This window comes from Chelonia mydas, chromosome 12 (genome assembly GCF_015237465.2).
Source record: "Chelonia mydas isolate rCheMyd1 chromosome 12, rCheMyd1.pri.v2, whole genome shotgun sequence".
NCBI lineage: Eukaryota > Metazoa > Chordata > Testudines > Cheloniidae > Chelonia > Chelonia mydas.
In genome coordinates this window covers 36,555,401-36,575,626 of record NC_051252.2, presented here as the reverse complement: position 1 = coordinate 36,575,626, position 20,226 = coordinate 36,555,401, and the positions used below count along the sequence as shown (strand labels likewise).

Below are 20,226 nucleotides of genomic sequence, written 5' to 3'. Positions count from 1 at the left end.
CTTGAGTATTTTCCTTCCTCTGTTTAGTTTTTTCCTCACTGCCTTTATAGATTTGTGACCTTATTTTATAATCAAAGAAATATCCTGAGTGTTGTATTAAGAATTCAAGAACACACATCAGTCATATTGGATGAGAGAGAAGCATTTTGCTGCGCCTCATCTCAAGCACTGGAAACTGGGCTTGGTTTGTGGCACATGTCCACTCAGAATAAGGCCATAAACTCAGAGATATTTTGGACAGTGCTAATTGATATTACATGAGGTTTCAAAATAAAGCTTGGCTTTTCAAAGTGACACTACCAACTTGATCTTTTTGATAGAGTACCCTTTAAACAATATCCTGAATTTTTAAAATTCCTTAATTTTGTGTGGGGCGGGGGGAGAGGGAGAGGGAAATGTATTTAGGATAGGCCCCAAAACGCCAACACACATGCTTGGGCCCACCACTCCTCACCATCCCATTCCTCTGTGTCTGCTGCTACTACCAGTAACAACAGCTGCACACCTAAAACTGAAAACACCCTCTTGGAGAGGCTGGGGAAAGTGTGTGTGTCAGATGCCATGCTAGACTATCAACAAAATTGTGATACTGACTACACACACAGTGTTGTCAAATACACAACATAAACAAACAATAAAACATACACCGTTTTCACCCTGCAATTTCAGTGATAATAATTCAGATAGTAGATACAAAATTTCCAAATGAAACTATAATTTCAAGTTGATGCTCTGTAACTGTTTGAAAGGACAGGGTACAGTTTAGCTAAACCAATAAATTGAGGTTCTCAGCGTTAAAAACTCCTCAAATATGCTGCTTAGATGCAATGGGGAAAAGAAGCAAGGCTGAGTAAGCAATTTGGTGTGATGAGAATTACTTGTCATGGATTTGGAAATCATGTAATTGTTTTGTAAATGCTGAGAACTATAAAATGTTATCAAAACATAAAATGGTCTGCCAGATGTTAATTATTGTTATTACAGAACGGGGGGGGGGGGGGGGGGGGAATATATCTCCTTTCATATTTTGTGAAACTGCTCATGAATCCTGAAAGAAAATTGGTAATGTAGCATGAGATGAATGGAGGGGGGGGAGAGGAGAAGACATTTTGTAGAAGTAGAAACTCCTTGGATTTTCTTTCTTGGGTTTGGTGTAGCAACTGTAGGAAGAGGAAATTCCTCAGTTATGTAATGTATTTTACTCTCCACTCACTAGTATTTTGGAAGAATCCTGATGGCTGGAAAAACCTTGTATGTTTTCAGTTGTCATTGAAACTAGTGTTGTGGAAAAATCACTTCCTGCTTTTTAAAAACATAATGACAGGCTTCTCCCATACATTACTGTTAAAAATTCAGATGCATTCCAAACACTTGACCTCAGGATTTTCAGTCTAAGGATCTTTAGGATCAGCAATGCCAGCCAACCTTTTCTGATATTCTTTCTGCCAAGATACTCTTACTCTTGGCTCAGTTAAACCAGTCAGCCACAAACCAATGAATGTCTATGTAATATTGGTAAAAAAAAAAAAAAAAAAAAAAAGTTGTAGGGACTTATTATAGAAAAGCAGGTAGGAAGAGAAGTTAATCTCTTTGCTTTTCTAGAACATACACAAGGTGCTGTCTAAAGTGTGTAGATAGAAGAATAACTGCAGGTTTCAGTGTTAAGCCTCTGCTATTTTATATGGGATGTATTCCTCAGATCCTCAACTTTGCATTACATATGGAATTGATTGATTGCAAATGAGCAGTGTAACATACTGTGGTGTGTTGTTCAGATTCTACAAACCAGCTGTTTCAGTTAACAATGGGAGGAAAATATTTCTCCAGTCAGTGTTTCTCCCATTTGGTGTTAACATTTGCTATAGTTGGCAAGGCTCTATAAAATGTAAAGTACATTTTAAGAACTCTGAATAGTCTTAGCTATAATGGCAGTTAGCAGGAGTCAAATACTGCGAGAAAGGTGGGCAGCCATCTTCAAAATAAAAATAGTGAGCTGAGGGACTGTAACTGTGTTTGAACAAAAATTTTTAACGTGTTTATGCCAAACATACAGATGGTCCAAGCCTTTATGCACATAATGGGTGAAATAAACATTGCTGTTTATTGAGTCCAGGTTTCTTAGAGCTAACCATAGAGTTGTGTGCTTAGTTACTAAACCGAACACTTTTCATTTCTTAAGGTCTTGTGGTCTGATTCTTCAGTGATATTGGTAACCAAATCTTCTACTGAAGTGACTGAATTTATTTCAAAGGTAAAGGACTCTAAAATACTTTACTTTGTACTTTGTCCCCATATGTGATTTTGTTCAATTATATCTGAGAAGCACCCTAAGATAATATGAATAGATTGAACTCCATAAATGTGTAACTCATGAACTATTTCAGGGTCCTCAAATGATAAGTAACAAGCCACCTTTTCACCTGTTTTTTCCAATTTATAATATCCTCTTCCTTTAGCTATCTCAGCTGTACCCAGAAGAAAACTTGGAGAAATTCATTCCTTGCCTAGCTGGTCCAGATTCATTTTACCTAGAAAGGAACCACATGGACCTGGAATCGGATGTTAGGTATGCTTCTGAAAGCTAATTTTTACTTGCTGCTCGGCTTTCTTGTCCTAGTGGGGGTTGGAAGGGGAAGAATCAGGAAATAGAAACATCTTGTCTATATTTTAAACTACTTTCAAGAACTTTGAGCCTGATCTTACAAACATAGTTGCTTGTAATTCCACTAATTTCAATGTACAAGAGTTTTGACAGACTTGGACCCTATGTGTAGAAATCAGCATGGTCACATTGCACTATGTTACACTTTCTGAAGAAGTAAAAATTGTGGGGCTCCTTGGTAGCAGCAAATAATGGATTACGGCCTTAAGGTGGAAAAAGTTCCTTGAAAAAGTGAGCACATTTAGATCATTTCCAGTACAAAGTGAGTTAAGAGTGAAGTTTTAAGCTTGTTCAATATGTAATTTAGGTAGAGGCCACACTTGGGTTAATCACTTGTAAGAGGTAGCAGGAAAAAAAGATGAAATTGTCAGCATTTTTGAAGATTGTGTTTTAGTTATATAGCCTTTTGTGATATTCACACAAGATCTTTTCTTGCAAATGGGAGTTTTACCTGAGTAAGATCTCTAAAATTGGTCTGGGCCCTTAATGGAGAAACACAGCCAGAACTAGGAAAAATACAAAAAAAATGGTTTTCTGGGTAATAGTCCTCATTTATGTGAGGATGTCTTTTAAACACTTTTTCAGGGCATTATGCTGTTCCTCACAGTTAATGTGAATCAAATTGTTGTGATGTTGCCATTACTTTAAAGTAGAATAAGCAGCTATGCTCATGTAAAATGGTCCACTTGTGTGTCTGTAGAGCTAAACTGTTTTCTAAGTCTCTTTATGATTTGTCCTTACGCCCCACTTGCAGTGGCATATAAATCCTATTAATAAAACCGTATTAATATATGGTTTTAAAAAGGCTCTTCCCAACATGATTCACTTGGCCATTGTGGACCAACCATAATAGTTTACAACTATCTACCGGTAATGTGAAACACCATCAAGCAAAATGATGTGAGCAAGCGCTTGGTTTGATTGGTTTATTTCAAAGTGCTAAAAGAGTTCTACAAGCAGTTCTACAAGCTGACTTTTTTAGATACCTGTCTGCTCTGAATGCTGAGTGTTATTGGAAAACATGCTAATTAACATGTTAGTATGCTTGCCAAACACCTTGTTTTCCTAGTCAGGACAGAGCATTTTTTCCCCATTACTGTTGTTGGTGGAACGGCACTGGTGGACACCATTTTGCCAGAGTAAAGACAACAAATGTATGCTTAGATTGTAATGATAAATAATGTTAATATTTAAATAATCTCTTTTAGGCTTCATATCTTTGTCACTGCTATTGTTTCTTGGCAAAAGTTTTCCACAAGTCTAGGCTAACAGAGCAGCAGAGTCTCTTTACAAAGCAAAGGTTGTATCCTCACAACAGAGAAAGATAGACGTTTATTTTTAAAAAGCTAACTACGTTACAAAATAAAGACTCCCAGTTTGTAGTGGTTTCATTTTTCATATTAGTGACTTACTCGTGTCTCTGCTGATGTAAACTATGAAAATGAACTGTGAACTTTCAGGATGGAAACTGTATATAGAAATAACTTTTGACTCAATGTCTTTTTAGACATTACAAGTATGAAGATGCAGTCAAAACATTTCCCCCTGTTTTTCCCTTACTTTTCAACAATTTTTTTAGTGCTTTCAAAATATGCAGCTGATTTGCCAGGTGAAAACCAAACAAATTTTTTTGCTTTTAAGAAAAACTCTGGTAATGCACATTAATATAATGTATGTTTTATACATTATGAAGTTCAAGAAGATTGCCATCTTTAGTTTCCAAGAAGAGGAATGAGCTTCACAGAAAACATGTGACACCAGTTTTACAGCCTTTTTTACTATATAGCCAGGCACTATGCGTCCTGTTCATTTGAAAGCTTAGCGTTAACAATAGTAGACAGCTATTGTTCATGGGCTTTAGTTTCACAATTTTTAGAGGCAATTTTCAAGTTTATCTCATACACTCTGTCTTGTAATTGTTCTCTGTTCCAACCTCTTGCATTCATAAGTCTGAAATCAACTTTGAATGTAAACTATTAACCAAAATAGAGACAGTATAAAGGAATAGCATGACTTCAATAGGAATAAAAAAATAAAGGTAAATGCAAATTTCAGTCTTGATTTCAATGTTGATTTCATGGTCAACTGCAAAACAAACATAATTTTGTAAATTAACTTTTAGGTATTTGGCATCCTTACCTTCCCATGTGCTGAAAAATGACCATGTCAAGAAATTCTTCAGCACTTCATCTTCTTCCCAGCAACTTCAGAGTTCAAGTGAGTTTAAGTAAACAGTTTAAAATGCGCATATTATTGACATAAATCTAGTAAACTGATGCCAGTCAAAACTTTTTTAATCTCCCTGTTGTTTAGGTCCTGGCAACCCCTCTCTCTATAAAGTAGTCACTACGCTGGGTGCATCTGGAAGGTGAGATACCTGGCTTCTGTGTCCAATGTAGAGTTGTAAAATTCTTTCACTTACGTAGTTATCTGCATGCCCTTGTTCGAGAGAGGGTTTTTTTATATATGCAGTGTTGTTATATGCACTTGGGGGTCCATGCTCACCTGTGTTAATCTGTTGAACTCTCAGCGCAGTGAACTCTGAAAGCTATGGTTTCACTGATTTTGTCTACACTGAAGATTTTAGGAAATGTTAGCATTGGTGCACAGCTGTACTCATGCTTGCAGAGGTGGGAGCTCTAGCATAGACAAGCAGCTGGCATTTTTTGTGTGGTGTTTTTACCTGCCCTGAGCAAAATTGCTGAGAATGGTAAAACTGTGACAGTCAGTTTACATCAGTACTCCTACTGTTGTTAGAACCAGCTGACCACAGTGGTGGAAGAATTCCCTATGATTATTGCTTATTATATTAGTCATACTTGTCTCACTGTTATCTCGCACTGCCCCACCTGTAGCTTGTATCCATTTGTTGTTGTTCGCTCTCTGCTTTCATGATGAGCTCTTTGGGGCAGGGAGCATCTTTTCTTTATATGTGTGTGTACCATATCTAGCACAATGGGGCCCTGATCCCTGATTGGGGTCTCATCGGCAATACCAGAATACAAGTAGTAAATAATAATAATCCTCAGGCAGCCATAATTACACAGCCATGGTCTTCTCTAATATCACCTAGGTTTTGTTAGAGGCCCATCATAGTGTTTCCTCCATACTTCAGTTGAGTGTCTCCCTTTAAGGGGTCAGTGTTTTTCAAACTGTGAATCTGGCTCTCCTGAGGGAGGACACTGACCTCTTCCAACAGAGGCTCAAGGCAGCTGTGAGAAGAGAAGGAAAGACATATTCCTGCCTTTTTGCTTAGGATTTGACAAATCCAGAAATTGAGTAATGAATACTTTACAATTGAGAGGTGATTTTTGTTTCTGGAAGTGGAAAGACCAAGGGGGAAAATAATGGTAACTGAATAGATTCACTCACTCCACATGTATAAAAACCATTTCACAATGGATTTTTTTATATATTGCATTGATGGGGAAAGCTATGCCAGTGTTGGAATCTCAACTTTAATATTAGACAACCTGTACTGTTTCCATTGTATTAGCAGTGTAGGATTTTAAAAGTATAAATCAGTAACTTATAAAATGAGCAATATGTTGGATCCCTGAAACCTTGTCCTTTATTTTATTGGTGAATGGGTGTGTGTGTATGATCATACTGACTGAACTCTGCATGGCAGTAATTCGGTATGCTAAATCAAATTATTTTTCTATTTTGCAGACCTATATGTGGAGTAGCTGGTATTCAGTCTTCACAGAATCATGTACAGCACTCAGCTGTTTCTTCAGTTGCAGTCCCCCACTGCTCTCATTCAGGGAGTACAGGCTCATCATTAGCCTACCGCTCCCAAATGGACACCTCTTCACCCATGTTGTCTTCCAGTTCACAGACGCCCCAGACCCAGGAGCAAAATGGGATTTTAGACTGGCTCAGGAAACTGCGGTTGCACAAGTATTATCCTGTCTTCAAACAACTCACAATGGAGAAGGTAAAGTGGTGGGCTAAATAGGAGAAAGGAATCTGTTGTTTAAATAAGCCGTATATTCTCTAGCATGTGTAGAAAAGCAAAATGGCAAAATAGGCTAATGTCTACATTTAGACTGGCTGATATTTGTAGCTAGAGCTGGGCAAACTATTTGTAGGAACACTTTATTTGATTAAATGGCCTCCTGTTTTTGTGTATGAACTATCCAGAGACTTGCTTTAAATATTTCCTAGTTTGTTCAGAATTCTCAACGTCTGGCTTATTACAAACCCCCTTTGCTCTTCCTGTTCACTATTCATCCTTTGATGTGCAATAAGTCATCTAAGTCATAGTTTATTCTCTTTCTTGTTTGATTTTTTTTCCCTCTTATTTGTAAAAGCCTTGGTTATCCAAATGCATGTCAAGATTCACTTCTGAAGTGAGCTTCTGTGTGGGTACACATGTGCATGAGTGTTGGATGTTTTCATTTTCCACAAACGTTGTGAACAAAAATCACTTGCATTGCATGAATATTTGCATAAAAAGTGTCATGAATGCCATTGAAGTACATTGGCTTTAATCAGATGAATGTAAGTACTTGTTATAATATGCAGCTCTATCTGTAATATACATGTTGTAAAATTAACCTCCTCCTCTTATTATATTTGAACTTTGAGTGCCCTCTGGTGGATTAAGTATTTACTCTGATTCTTTTAAGTCATGGCTCTGAATTGCAATGATTTTTTCAGCACTGCAGCATGGCTTGAAAGGTATTATTTTAATGAGGATGGCCTAAGGCCACAGTTTTCTAATTTGATTTTCCTCATTCAGAGAGGAAAAATATATATAGTCATTTTTCCTTTTCCTGACAAAATTGTGCATATTTTAATGTTTGACTTTTATTTTCAAACAACTGATGTGCTTATATTGGTATGTATATTCTGCTGAAAAATAGTCACAGTATCTTTGCAACTAGATTGACCCATGCAACAAAACTGAACTCTGCTCTAGATGTGATAGCTAAATGATTTCTGTGTTAAATGACACATTCAGAGAAAATAAATTACATTTTAACTTCTGATAACCAACTGGTATACTCTGGGTTGAGTCAGCTGAAATAAAGCAGCAGTAATCAGAATGACTTTTTCAGCAGTAGATCTTCATCAGTGTAAGTCAAAAACAATTTATCATAAACAAAACAAACAAAACCAAAAGAATCCCCAACCTACGGTTCACTCATCTCTCACCACCTTGCCACCGGCATCATTCCGCTTCTGACATTACAGCAGCCTCCTTGTGTGCTGGGAAGTAGTTAATGGCCCTGCATTCTGTTACAGTCTTACCCTCATTGAGCTAGTCCTCGTGCTATGTACATTAAGTATTCATTGAAGGGAGGAGTGGTAGAAATTTGCAATCTTAATCTGCCCCTTACAACTTGTCCTTCCCAAAATTTGTCAAATATTTCTTGCACCAAATTGACTAACCCCAAAATTACCTGTTTCCTGTATGCTATATCATTCCTATAGTTGCCAGATAATTATTAGATACCTTGGGGAGAAGTCTCAAAATGGGAGGGTTTTTTTAGGAAATCAGAACTTAAAATTTATTTTTAAGCCAATTTATTTGGCTCATTTATGATACAAAATTGGCTTTCAGTATGCACACGGACTATGTTGTCTTTACTGTGAATTATCAATATAGGCAAATATTTTAACAGTATATTTGTAATTAATCTAAAAAACTCTTAGGAATATCCAAGTCCTCCATTTTTATACTGCCCTAAATCTTTAGTTTAAAATTGGAATAAAACTTATTAAAATCCACATACATGTTTAAAACAAGAGTCTTCAAGGTGCTTCTCAGAATTGGAAGTCACTGAGAATACAATAGGGTCTTTTGAAATGTATGTATCCATATATTGCACACTGTAAAATCAGCTCCATATTTCCTCCTATAAAAGTTTCTGAGCCTTACTGAAGAAGATCTGAATAAGTTTGAATCCCTCACCATGGGAGCAAAGAAAAAACTCAAGACCCAGCTGGAATTGGAAAAGTAAGTATGTGTGTTGTGGGGAGTGGTGTGTAGTCTGTCTGGCTTTTTCAGTTTGTAAAATATGGTTAGATGGCACTAGAATTGTACAAGCTCCTTGAATTTAATCCCAGTTTTACTCTGGGTTTTGCTCTGAGGACAGAGCAAATTGTTAAACCTTCTAGGCTTTACCTATATGTAAATCTGGATCGTACTTCTTTTTCAGGGGGGTATGGAGACTTAATTAGTTTGAAAAGCACTTTGAAAATGTGGGTTATTTATATTTAGTACTTATTGTTTTATTATTGATTATTCAAGGCCGATAAGATAAGCACATAAAAGAATTGGTGAACTCAACTTCAAAGGGACACTGTTAACCTACCCATAAAGTAAACAAATTTCTTGAACTATGCTACTAATTACTCCTTAAATTATTAACATTGAAAGAATTTTAAAAATCCACATTATTTTTCACTATTTGTGGTCTTCCTGTGTTTGTTTTCTAATTTATCTCAGGTTGGACAAGGAAAGTCACTTTCAATTTTAAGTTTTCAGAACTGCAGTATTTGAATCCCAGACATTGTAGGGTAGATGTGTAAACTTCAAGAGGGCCAAGTTCCATTTTAAATTGTTAACTGGAGCATAAATTTAGGATTACCTACTCCCCTCAGTTTACCATGGAATAGCAACTCATGTCAGTGGGATATTTGCATCAAGATCAAAGGTGGCATATGCCCTGTATATAGTAACTAAACTCCTGCTTGTCTTCAATATTATTAAGGTTGAATTCAGCATCACTCAGTGGCAAAACATTCTCACCATTAGCAACAATGCTCTTTCTGTCCTGTGTTTCTCTCCTTTCCCTATCCTCCTTCTCTTTTTTACTTTCCTGCTTTCTTTTCTCTGCATTTTCTTCCCGGAAGCAACTTCCAAACCCCTTCATCCCTTTGCTTCACTTTCACTTGTTTCCCATCCTGTCTGATGAAATGACCTGTAAATAAATAGCTGTTGTCATGGAGCTTTGGGGTTATCCCCCAAACCAGATTAATACAGAAGTGAGGGGGGGGTTCACATTTGTGCGATATTCATCTGTGCTCTCTGCAGACTCAGGCAAACAACACTGCGTTGGTTACAGTTGCTTTACATTCGAAAGGTTAACTCTGTGGAATCCAGATATGCGGAGTGGGCCACATAAATGCACCTAGCTGACGATGTATTTGATGTCTCTGCTGCAGGGAAATATTTATTTTAAACCTGTTCCAGTGTTTAGGTTCACGCACCACAGTCCCGTCCCAACATTTTGATTAGTTGAAGGCCTTGTCTACACTACAAACTTTGGTTGACACAAGTTACATTGGCATGCAGCCACTGAAGCTTGAATGTCTCTTGGGCATACTTGGTTGTTTGCACTGGCGCTGCGCATACATGCCAGAAGTGCTTGTGTCGATGCAAAATACAGTGCACCACGGGTAGGTATCCCAGTGTGCCATGCACTACTCTCCAGCTCAAAGCCTGTTGGGAACTTTTCGCAATATGTTGTGGGGTAGAAATGAGTCGTGCAGGGATCTCTGGGAGCGAGGGGTCAAGTTCCCAACATGCAGCTCTCTCCACCCCATAATGCCATCCATATCCCATCATTTTCATGACTTTTTAAAAAAAAAATCCCACAAACCTGCTCAGCACTTCTCAGAGTCCACCATCTCTGACAGACGCATGGAGCCCGCAGAGCTCTGTGCTATTCTCATGGACGCCGCAAGTACAAGACGCATGATTCTCCTGTATCTGCACACGCGCAGGAAGTACCGCAACAATGGAGGACATCAGGATTTCTTTGAGGACAGTTTGCTGAGACATAGCGAAAAACAATCCAAGGTTGTTGTTGGCATTCATGGAGCAGCTTCAGATGGTGGAGCACAGCTTTTGGGTCCAAGAAACAAGCACTGAGTGGTGGGATCACATTTTAATGCAGGTTTCAGACAACGAGAAGCGGCTGCAGAACTTTTGGATGCAAAAGGCCACATTCCTGGATCTGTGTGCTGAGCTCGCTCCAGCACAGGGATTCCAGAATCGCACAAAACTGAGTGACTGGGCAACAAAAAGGCAGATGAAATTCAGTGTTGATAAATGCAAAGTGATGCACATTGGAAAACACTAGCTTTACATTTGAAAGGGCAGCTCTGTAGAGTCCAAATATGCCAAGTGGGCCACATAAATACATCTAGCTAACCATATATTTGAGGTCTCTGCTGCGGGGAAATGTTTGTTTTAAAACTGTTTTAGTGTTTTTTGAAAACGTCCACTCAATATGTAATAGTCAAAAAAGCTAACAATGCTAGGAACCATTAGAAAACAGAGAGATGATAAGACAGAAAATATCATAATGCCACTATATAAATCCATGCTATGCCCATACCTTGAATAGTGCATGCAGCTCTGGTTGACCCACTTCAAAAAAGATATATTAGAATTGGAAAAGATACAAAGAAGGGTAACAAAAATGATTGGGGTATGGAACATCTTCTGTGTGAGAAGAGAGTAAAGAGACTGGGATTGTTCATCTTGGACAAGTGATGACTAAGGGAGGATGTATAAATCATGATTGGTATGGAGAAAGTGAATAAGGAAGTGTTATTTACCCCTTCACATAACACAAGAACCAGAGGTCCCTTCCCCTTCATTGGGCTCCTCCAGGCTTGGCTGGCAGGACCGGTTAGACTGTGGTGGAGTCTCAAACAGGTCCTGGCTTGTGGCATTGCTGCCTCCCCCCGCCACATCTCCCCCCTTCTCCTCCTCCTTGTTCACAGTGGAAGTTTCTGTTTTGGGCTCCTCTGAGGTATCCATAGTGGTTTGCAGGGTGTTGGTGGGGTCTCTGCCAAGTATGCATGTAGCTCATAAAAGCAGAAAGTCTGTGGCTCAGCACCAGATAATTTGTTGGCCTCTCTGATGTTGTGGTATACCAGCCACAGTTCCTTTGCTTTCATGCGGCATTGCTGCTGATCTCTGTTATACCCCTTTGCTTGTGTTCCCTGTGCCATCTATTTGTAGATGACCATGTTTCTACAGCTCGTCCGTAGCTGTGCTGTCTAATCCAGGCAGGAGTGCTTCTAGGGTGTGGAGCCAGCATGGTCTATTGGGCAGTTGTATACAACAAGGGAGAGCAGCTAAGGTGGGCAATCAGGAAAAGGCATTTCAGAAATATGCAGAGGGTTTTACAATGGGGAGGCTTTTGTCATTTACAGTTGTGACCAAAGCAGTCACTGTTGCAGGGAATGGGGCACTGTGGGACAGCTGATGGAGGACTGTTTGGGTTGACAAAGGTTGTGCAGTGTCTGTACTCACCCTGCATCAACCTTAGTAGGTTGATTGTGGCTCCACGCTGTTCAGGGAGGTGGTGCTACTCATTGCCATAACAGGGCGCTTATTTTGGCCAGAGACACATTTGAGTCTTGACTCATGCACAATGAGGCATTTGATGCACAGGGACTTACATCAACCTAACTTTGTAGTGTAGACCAGGCCTTAGGTTTTGTAAAGTTTGAATCACATTTAATTTCTCTCTTAAATTCTCAACATTTAGCTTCCTCTTCATCTTTGGAATGAAGGGCTAGCTCTCTGTTTCACTGTATTTAGTTAATCAGATAGAAATCAGTTTCTCCTTTTGTGATATTTTATCCTCAATACCTTGTACAAATAAGTGGCTCAGAATAATACCATATAACAAGAAAGACCAATGTAAATGCTGGCAAGAAGCAGTGGTTAGGATTGATTTAATTTCCACATATTCATATTTGTGCATCGTAAATTGAGCATAATCTTTTTACAGATGACTGAGTTAGACAACATAGACCCCATCTGCCTCAATTTTATTCAGAAATCTGTTTAAATACCAAATTGTTTTAACCAATTGTTTTTTCCCCTCCACCCCATTCACTGTAGAGAAAAATCAGAGAAACGGTGCCTAAATCCAGCAACATCATCTTCAGTTACCAGCAGTGGAGTGGCAAGGGTCCCTCCTACTACTCATGTAGGGCCTATCCAGAGTATTCGTGGCAACCATGCTGCAGGTAAATAAGCAATATAAAGAAAAGTGCACCATCTTAAGCTATAAGGTTATAGGATGGATATGTTCTTGCACAGTAGCAAGCTCATAGTTTTACTGCCCCAACTTCAAATTAAAATTGAATTGCTTTATTTGTGTCAGTCCTTTGTGATCATATTCTTCCAAAACTTAGTTGATTGCATGAGGAATCTTGTTCCTGGTGATATTTGAGTGAGACAAACATACAATTATCATTCGAATGATTTGCATATGAAGAGCTGGTTGAGCTGCTGAGTAACCATTACTTCTTTGGACTCCTGCTCCTCAGGGCAATGTGAATCTCCACTAGCCTGAAGCGTTTTTGTGTATTAAGGGTTAGAGTATTGCGGGAGACACAATCATAAACTGCAGTATTGTACCAGGCTTTTGTCATCTAGATGACAATTTAGCAAATAGTTTTCATATTTTCTAACTGATTTATCACGCATTCTTTATCCCTAGAGCTGCGTGTAGATGTGGATCAGCCAGCCCACCCGCTTCCCCGAGAAGGTAGTTCTTCTGAGTACTCAAGTTCCTCTTCCAGCCCCATGGGGATCCAGACCAGGGAAGAGAGCTCAGATAGTGCTGAGGAGAATGAGAGACGTAAGGAAAACCAAGCAAAGCTTATGTTTGTGTTGATCTGTCCTGTCCAGTGAAGTAGCTGTATTTATGGATCTTTCTGTCTCTAGGTTTAGAGATTCACTTGGACAGTTCAGAAAAGGAGAAGCCAGTGATGTTACTAAATCATTTCACTTCGAGCTCCGCCAGACCCACAGCCCAGGTTCTACCAGTGCAGAATGATGCCGGCTCCAATCCTTCTGGCCACCACATCTTGCCAATGCAAATGATGACAGCAGCCTCCACCCACATCAGCCCTATCCGTATGCTAAATGCAATGCACAAGTCAGAGCGAAATACAGACGTGAAGCTACTTTCCTCTTCTGTGCATTCACTTTTGTCTTTAGAAGAAAGAAATAAAGCTTCACCTGGATCTAGAAGCAGCATTAAAATGGACAAGAGCTTTGGAAATACAGTGGTTGATGTGATGCCCACATCATCTCCCCATCAGCCCCTGCAAGTACTTTCAGGAGTTCCTGAAAACAGTTCTTCATCTTCTGTTAACTGTGGTCCTCGAACCAAAGTTGTACATGCTTCAACTCTGGACAGAGTGATAAAAGCAACTCAAAAGACATCATTAATAGCGGAAGCAAGTACTGCTGCCACTGTAACATCCAGCACAGTCTTCCATATGGCACGTCCACCCATCAAACTCCTGGTATCTTCTTCTTCTGTTCCTATGGATTCTGCCACTGCTGGACAAACTTCCTGCTCCAACAATATGCAAATAAGTGTGTCTCCTGCAATAATCAATCCCCGGACTGCTCTATATACAGCCAACACCAAAGTTGCCTTTTCTGCAATGAGCAGTATGCCAGTGGCTCCGATGCCAGGCAGCTTCTGTGCAAACAGTAACACTGCCTCTTCCGGCAGCCACCCATCCACATCATTTGCAAACATGGCAAATTTGCCCAGTTGTCCTGCCCCCAGTTCCAGCCCCACACTTTCGTCTGTTGCCGAGAACAATTTCTATAACAGCAGCAACAGCAGTAGTAGTGGACCTGCAGGGAGTATCCCAGTACCAAATCAGAATCATCATCACCACCACCATCAGCAGCAGCAGCCGCCTGGGTGCATGGTGTGTAGTTCCTGTGGGTGTAGTGGGAACTGTGGTTCAGGTGGTATGACTGTCAGTTATGCTAACTATTTCCAGCACCCGTTTTCAGGTTCCTCCATGTTTACCTTCCCATTTCTACCCTTCAGTCCTTTGTGTAGTAATGGCTACATCAACACGCAGCAGTACAACGGCAGCACGACTTTTCCAATGGTTCCTTCTCCCTACGCCAGTGGTTTAACCCCAGACTCTGTAATGAGTGGGCAGTCCACGTTTGCAGTGCCCCCAGTGCAGAACTTTATGGCAGGAACAGCAGGGGTGTATCAGACACAAGGAATGATGGGAAACAGCAATGGTTCAAGCCACAAAAAAAATGGGAACCTTTCCTGTTACAACTGTGGGGCCAGTGGTCACCGAGCTCAGGATTGCAAACAGCCACCAATGGATTTCAATCGGCAAGGTAAGAAGCCGGTGATGTGGGGCTGCTTAGTCTGTGTGCGGAACTGCATGTTGATCTGAATGGGAGTTACCTGTACGGGTGGGGATGTGACGGAAATCTAATGATGGTACCTTCCTTGTCTTTATATCAAGTCTTCATTTAATTACAGAAAAATATCATGTTGTAAGCAAGTGTCTTTGAAAAGAGAGAGACGCTCTGGGCTAAATTCACAGAAGATTAAGCTGACGCCTGGGTGTACCCCAGGTTCCCTGCTTTAGGGCATAAGTGCTATTACAAGTCTTGTGTTGGCCCTCTGCACAGGAGTGAATTTCCCTTCGAGGGATGGAGGGGCTGAACTTTCATTGACTGACTGAAATAGTGTTGCGGCTGCTTATACTGTCTGTGAATTTGGCCCCCGAGCCATTGTCTGTTTCTTGTTTTGAAGATTATCTTCAAAGTTCATACATTTTTTTTAAAAAGTACGTAAGTAGAGTGCAACATCTGTAATGAAGTGTCTGCATCCTCTTGAGGGACTTGGCTTGTGATTACTGAAAATGTGGGATCCATGGCATGTATATATCTTCCAGTATTGTAGCAAAGGCACATCCAAAAGAGATTTTAAATCCTTGGATCAGGACAGGGCACATTTGGGAGTGAACTGTTACTTTACCAAGAGTATGTTGAGGTCAAACGTCTCTTTTCCTGAAGTTCGGTGTTTAAAATAATAGCGTGCGTAGTATAACTTTTCAGAATGAAATGCAGACTTTTGGCTAGAACTAGTGATACTAAAGTGATACCTTGCCCACCTTGCTAATCTGAAATGTAATATCTTTTATTGGACCAACTTTTGTGGGTGAAAGGGACAAGCTTTTGAGCTTACATAGAGCTCGTTTTCCGGTGACCTAAAGATAAGCTTGAAAACTTGTCTTTCTCCAACGGAAGTTGGTCCAATAAAAGATATTCTCTCACCCACCTTGTCTCTCTGATATCCTGGGACTGACGGACCTACAACACCGCAAACAATATTTTAGGTTGTGCTTCGGGGCGGGGACTGTCTTTCTTTGTGTTTAGATAGTACAGAAAATGTCATCAGAACTTATCCTTTTTTTTTTTTTAGAGAATAGGCGGAGTTTTCCAGCAGTGCTAAAAATATGAATAATAATTAGTGTTGTTTCCAGAACTTAAAATTTGGATAGTGGCAGCTCAGAAAATTGTGACACTGCCTCAGTCAATCCTAGGCCAGTAGCCGACTGCTGAGGCTTTATCTAAATTAGCACTTTTGTTGGCAAAACGTTTGTTGGTCAGGGGTGTGGAAAAAACCCCCGCCTGACCGACATAAGTATCACCGACAAAAGCGCCAGTGTGGACAGCGCTGTCGGCAGGAGACACTCTCCTGCCAACAGCTACCGCCGCTCTTTGGGGGTGGTTTAATTATGACGGCGGGAGAGCTCTCTCCCATCGGCACAGAGCGGCTACACGGGAGACCTTACAGTGGCACAGTTGCAGCAGTAAAGCTGAGCCGCTGTAAGGGCCGTAGTATAGACACAGCCTTAGTCTAAAACACTAGAATGGTGCTCTGCAATCCATGTTAAAGCTGCATTTCATCAACTCCTGTAAAACTGCCCTGAACTACTGCAGTTTTGAAGATCTTAAAACTTCTGCTGCCCCGAAGTTCCATGTTAGCCACAGCAGCATTCTGTGTTGTGCTGTTTTTATTCCCCACTCCTCCTGCCTAAAGTAGACGTCTCCCTGTCAACTTCATGAGTGAGGTTGGCTGCTGCTTTTATTGTGTAAGGGGATGGATTGATTTAAATCAAAATGATTTATTTAATCACCAATCTTAATCATGATTTACATCAGCAAGCAGGAAACTTGAATTTATATCATCGGTCTGGTTTTGCATTTGTACCTCAGTTGTTTTCCTAATGATAGGCTGATTCTCATTGATTGGTATAATTTGGCACTTTTTTGCTAACCAGGAGGCTACATTACATCTATACACATTTATTTAAGCACATATAGTTTAACATACATTCATTCAGATTCTTAGTTATTTACATTTTTATGTAAATGGTGAATGATTCATTCTTTATTTACAATATGATTAATTTTTTTACTTGTGATTTGTGTCAAGCTGCAGTTGAATGGAAACTGAATTCAATTAATACATAAGAGTATTTTAACATTTCAAAATTGTGTATTATTAGTTAAAATAAATAAGGTAGTTAAATAAAACTAAGTGTGCTGGATACATAAGGGGAAAAGTAAGTTTATCAAAAAGTACATTTAAAACTTTTTTGAACAAGTAGTAGTATCTGATTACTTCTGGTCATGATGTCTTCAAGATTTTAGAACTAGTAGATGTCATCCTCCCACACCTAGTTTTTACTCATATTGGAAGAGGAAAACAAGTTTTCCTGCTTTTTCAGTTCTCAGTCCCTCTCTTAACTTTGAATGAACAAGTTACTGAACTTAACTAGTTGAATAAACTGAAATGAATGCAAACATTCTCTCTGTGCCTGAGGCGACTGCTGTCAAAAGCTGGCTTAGCACTTCACCTAGAACCAGGTTGTTGCTTAGCCAGTGACTTCCATCAGTTCAGTGGCTTGACTTTCTGTAAAACTTAGGGCAGGTCTACAACACCGCTTAAGTCGATCTAACTTACGTCTTTCAGGGGTATGAAAAAGACCCCCCTGAGCAACGCAAGTTACGGCGAGCTAAGCGCTGTCCACGCTGGCGCTATGTTGGCGGGAGATGATTTCCCACCAACATAGCTTCCGTCTTTCGTGGAGGTGGAGTAATTATGCCGAGGGGAGAGCGCTTTCCAGTCAGCATAGAGCGTCTTCACCAGATGCACTACCCTGGCGCAGCTGCACCGATGTAGCACTTCTAGTGTAGACCTGCCCAAAAGTAGCACAAATGTAGTGCATTATTTGGTATTTAATTTTTAATTTAATTTAATTTTAAATAATTTTATAGAGTATACTAAATTTAGGCCTTAACATAGGTTATTTTATAATCAATTTTAAATGGGTTTATTTTTAAAAGAAAAGTATTTAATCTAAATTTTAAAAAATCCATTTTTTTTTAATTATAGCATTTTATAATGCTGTTGCATAATCTGTAAGAAGCCGATATTTAAAATGCTGTGAGAGAGAACTGCTAAAAAAGGTTTGCATTGTTGACTTTCTTTCCCCCTCTTTCCCTCTTCTACAGGTACTTTTAGGCTGAAATATGCCCCTCCAGCTGAAAGTCTTGACTCCACAGACTGATAATTTTCTCTGCCAAGAGAACATTGTAAGCCATGGAGATAAGGAATTTTAAATACAAAACTGAGAAGTCCATTACTGTTAAGTTTTAATGTGTTTTTTAATCCAAAGGTGCTTTACTTTACTAGACAGGTAGAAAATCTAGCTTAGGGGTGCATCAAACCCATTTTTGATCGCCAAAATTCAAGCTTAGATCTTGGAGTTGGAACTTGCCTAATACGGATCATGCGATTGATGCGCAGTGGATGGCAGGTGAAGTTGGCCAACTACATTTTCTGTTGCAAATGCAAAAAAAACCAACCACCCTACACACTTCTGCTGAAGAATGTTGCCATCTTTGGACCTTCTACAAAGAAAAGGATAACTCCAGGGCAGCTACTACAGTGTGATCTGAAATGAGAGCTGGAGGTTGAAGGTGTGAGCGGCTGTGTGCCAGCTAGCCTTTGAAACCCTGGGCTAGGTAAAATGGCTGCTTTTTTTCAAAAGTAATCAGGCACTAATCTCTGGGATTTTTAAGGATTGCACTACAGAAGAATGTAAAACTATTCAGGCTTCTGCACTTTTAGCAGACAGTGTCACTCCGAGACCAGTGCAAGAGGCAAAGAAGTTCCAACCTTTAAACATTGGCACCAGCAGGCTATGCGATTTACTACACAATAAAAATCTTAAATAATTCTCTCCTTTCCCTTCCAAAAGAACACACATGGCAGTTTCGTTTCCTTCTGGAAACAACCTTACTCTCACTGCCGCCATTATTACTAGATAGAAGTGGGTTACCAGCAGTGGAAGTAACTTAGTTTTCCAAGGGTCCAAGTCCCAGAGACTCCAGGGCCATAAAGGCTTCACAAAAGAGGAGTTTTTTTATGTAATACATGAAACACCTTTTAAGTCCTGTTACTGTGTATAGGTCTCTTTCACAGAAACCTTACTACTCTGCTTTTGTAAATGAATTTTAAACCATCCTAAAAATAATCTCTGGCAGCAGAGTTAGCAAGCTGTTGCTTTACTTTATGTAATGAAACTGACTCGTACCCCAGGGCTTTTGCTACAGGAGTCAGAGGGGAGGAATTCAAACATGTAAAGGGTAGTAAACGTCATCATTTTGAAGACTTTTAAGGATTTACTGTCAGCCTTCTTTGTGGCAGTAGACTCCAGATTACTAATTTTGGTGTTAACTACCTAGCATACATAATTTTGAGTTGGCAAGTTTTAATTAAGAGTTAGGCGGAAGCCAAACAAAGCTCATGTTGCTGAATTGAAAAGGTCTTGTCCTGTCTTGCCCAAGGAATTTCACAGGCTGCAATGGGTGTGGCCTTTTTTTTTAAAAATGGCCTGAAATTTAAAGTGACTCTTGTTTTCCAGATTAGAGTATGCAGCTTTAATATCTGAGGCCTTGTTTACCTTGTGGGATTTTTTTACACCTGTATAGCTACGCCAGTGCAAACCCGAGGGTAGAGGTGCTATGCCAGAATAAATAGCACTTGTACTGGTGCATCTTGCTCTGGTTGGAAAGCAAGGAAGCCATACCAGTGCAAGACACTTTTTATGTGTGCGCAAAGCTCCTCAGGGTAGATCCGGCGTTAGCTACTGAAGTGTTAGTTTAAGTAGCTAATGCAATAAATTGTCAGTCAAGATTTTAATGGCAAATGTTAGAAGTTAAATGTCTGGGACATCTTTCAGTTCCATTTTCTCAAAACTGTCAGCCTCACCCAAAAGCAACAACAGGCCAGGACAATATGATGAATTAGTATTGATAAAGAGGCATTGTAACGTGAGATGGCAAGACACCAAACTTGTCCCAGTTTTCCTTTGGAGGTCATACAGTTTTTTGGCTTATAGAAACCAAAGCCTGAAGTTGTGTAACATTTGGTTTTTCAAAAATAACAAGATTTCTGTTGTTTCTTATTTCTATGCAATGAAGAAACGCCATACTTCTGTATCCTCAGCTCTGTTCACACTACACAGTATTTATAGACAGTGTTGAAACAATTGTTTGCTATGTCTGTATTTTGAGGTGGTTACATAGAATGGTCTCATGAGCAACTTTCAAATCCGCAACACTAACGTGATGAGAACTGACAATGCAATTTACTTCGCCTTAATGAGCTTGAAACAATAGTACAAAAAAGCTGTCATACGGTATGTTAAAGGGAACTTGCAGT

At 39.6% G+C, this 20,226-nt stretch overlaps 1 protein-coding gene across 2 annotated transcripts in view; it reads left to right on the top strand.

Annotated features, from left to right (window-relative positions):
- ZCCHC14 (zinc finger CCHC-type containing 14) overlaps positions 1-19,383 on the top strand; it is a 90,704-nt gene extending 71,321 nt beyond the window's left edge. For both annotated transcript variants that reach the window (XM_043526350.1, XM_007059289.4), the window contains exons 4-13: positions 2,180-2,251; positions 2,457-2,566; positions 4,785-4,879; positions 4,976-5,030; positions 6,335-6,602; positions 8,539-8,630; positions 12,543-12,670; positions 13,147-13,287; positions 13,374-14,816; positions 18,012-19,383. In XM_043526350.1, coding sequence (XP_043382285.1) covers positions 2,180-2,251; positions 2,457-2,566; positions 4,785-4,879; positions 4,976-5,030; positions 6,335-6,602; positions 8,539-8,630; positions 12,543-12,670; positions 13,147-13,287; positions 13,374-14,816; positions 18,012-18,067 — 2,460 coding nt within the window. In that variant the 3' untranslated portion in view covers positions 18,068-19,383. The remainder of the gene's footprint in view (positions 1-2,179; positions 2,252-2,456; positions 2,567-4,784; positions 4,880-4,975; positions 5,031-6,334; positions 6,603-8,538; positions 8,631-12,542; positions 12,671-13,146; positions 13,288-13,373; positions 14,817-18,011) is intronic.
- The last annotated feature ends 843 nt before the right edge of the window (positions 19,384-20,226 follow it).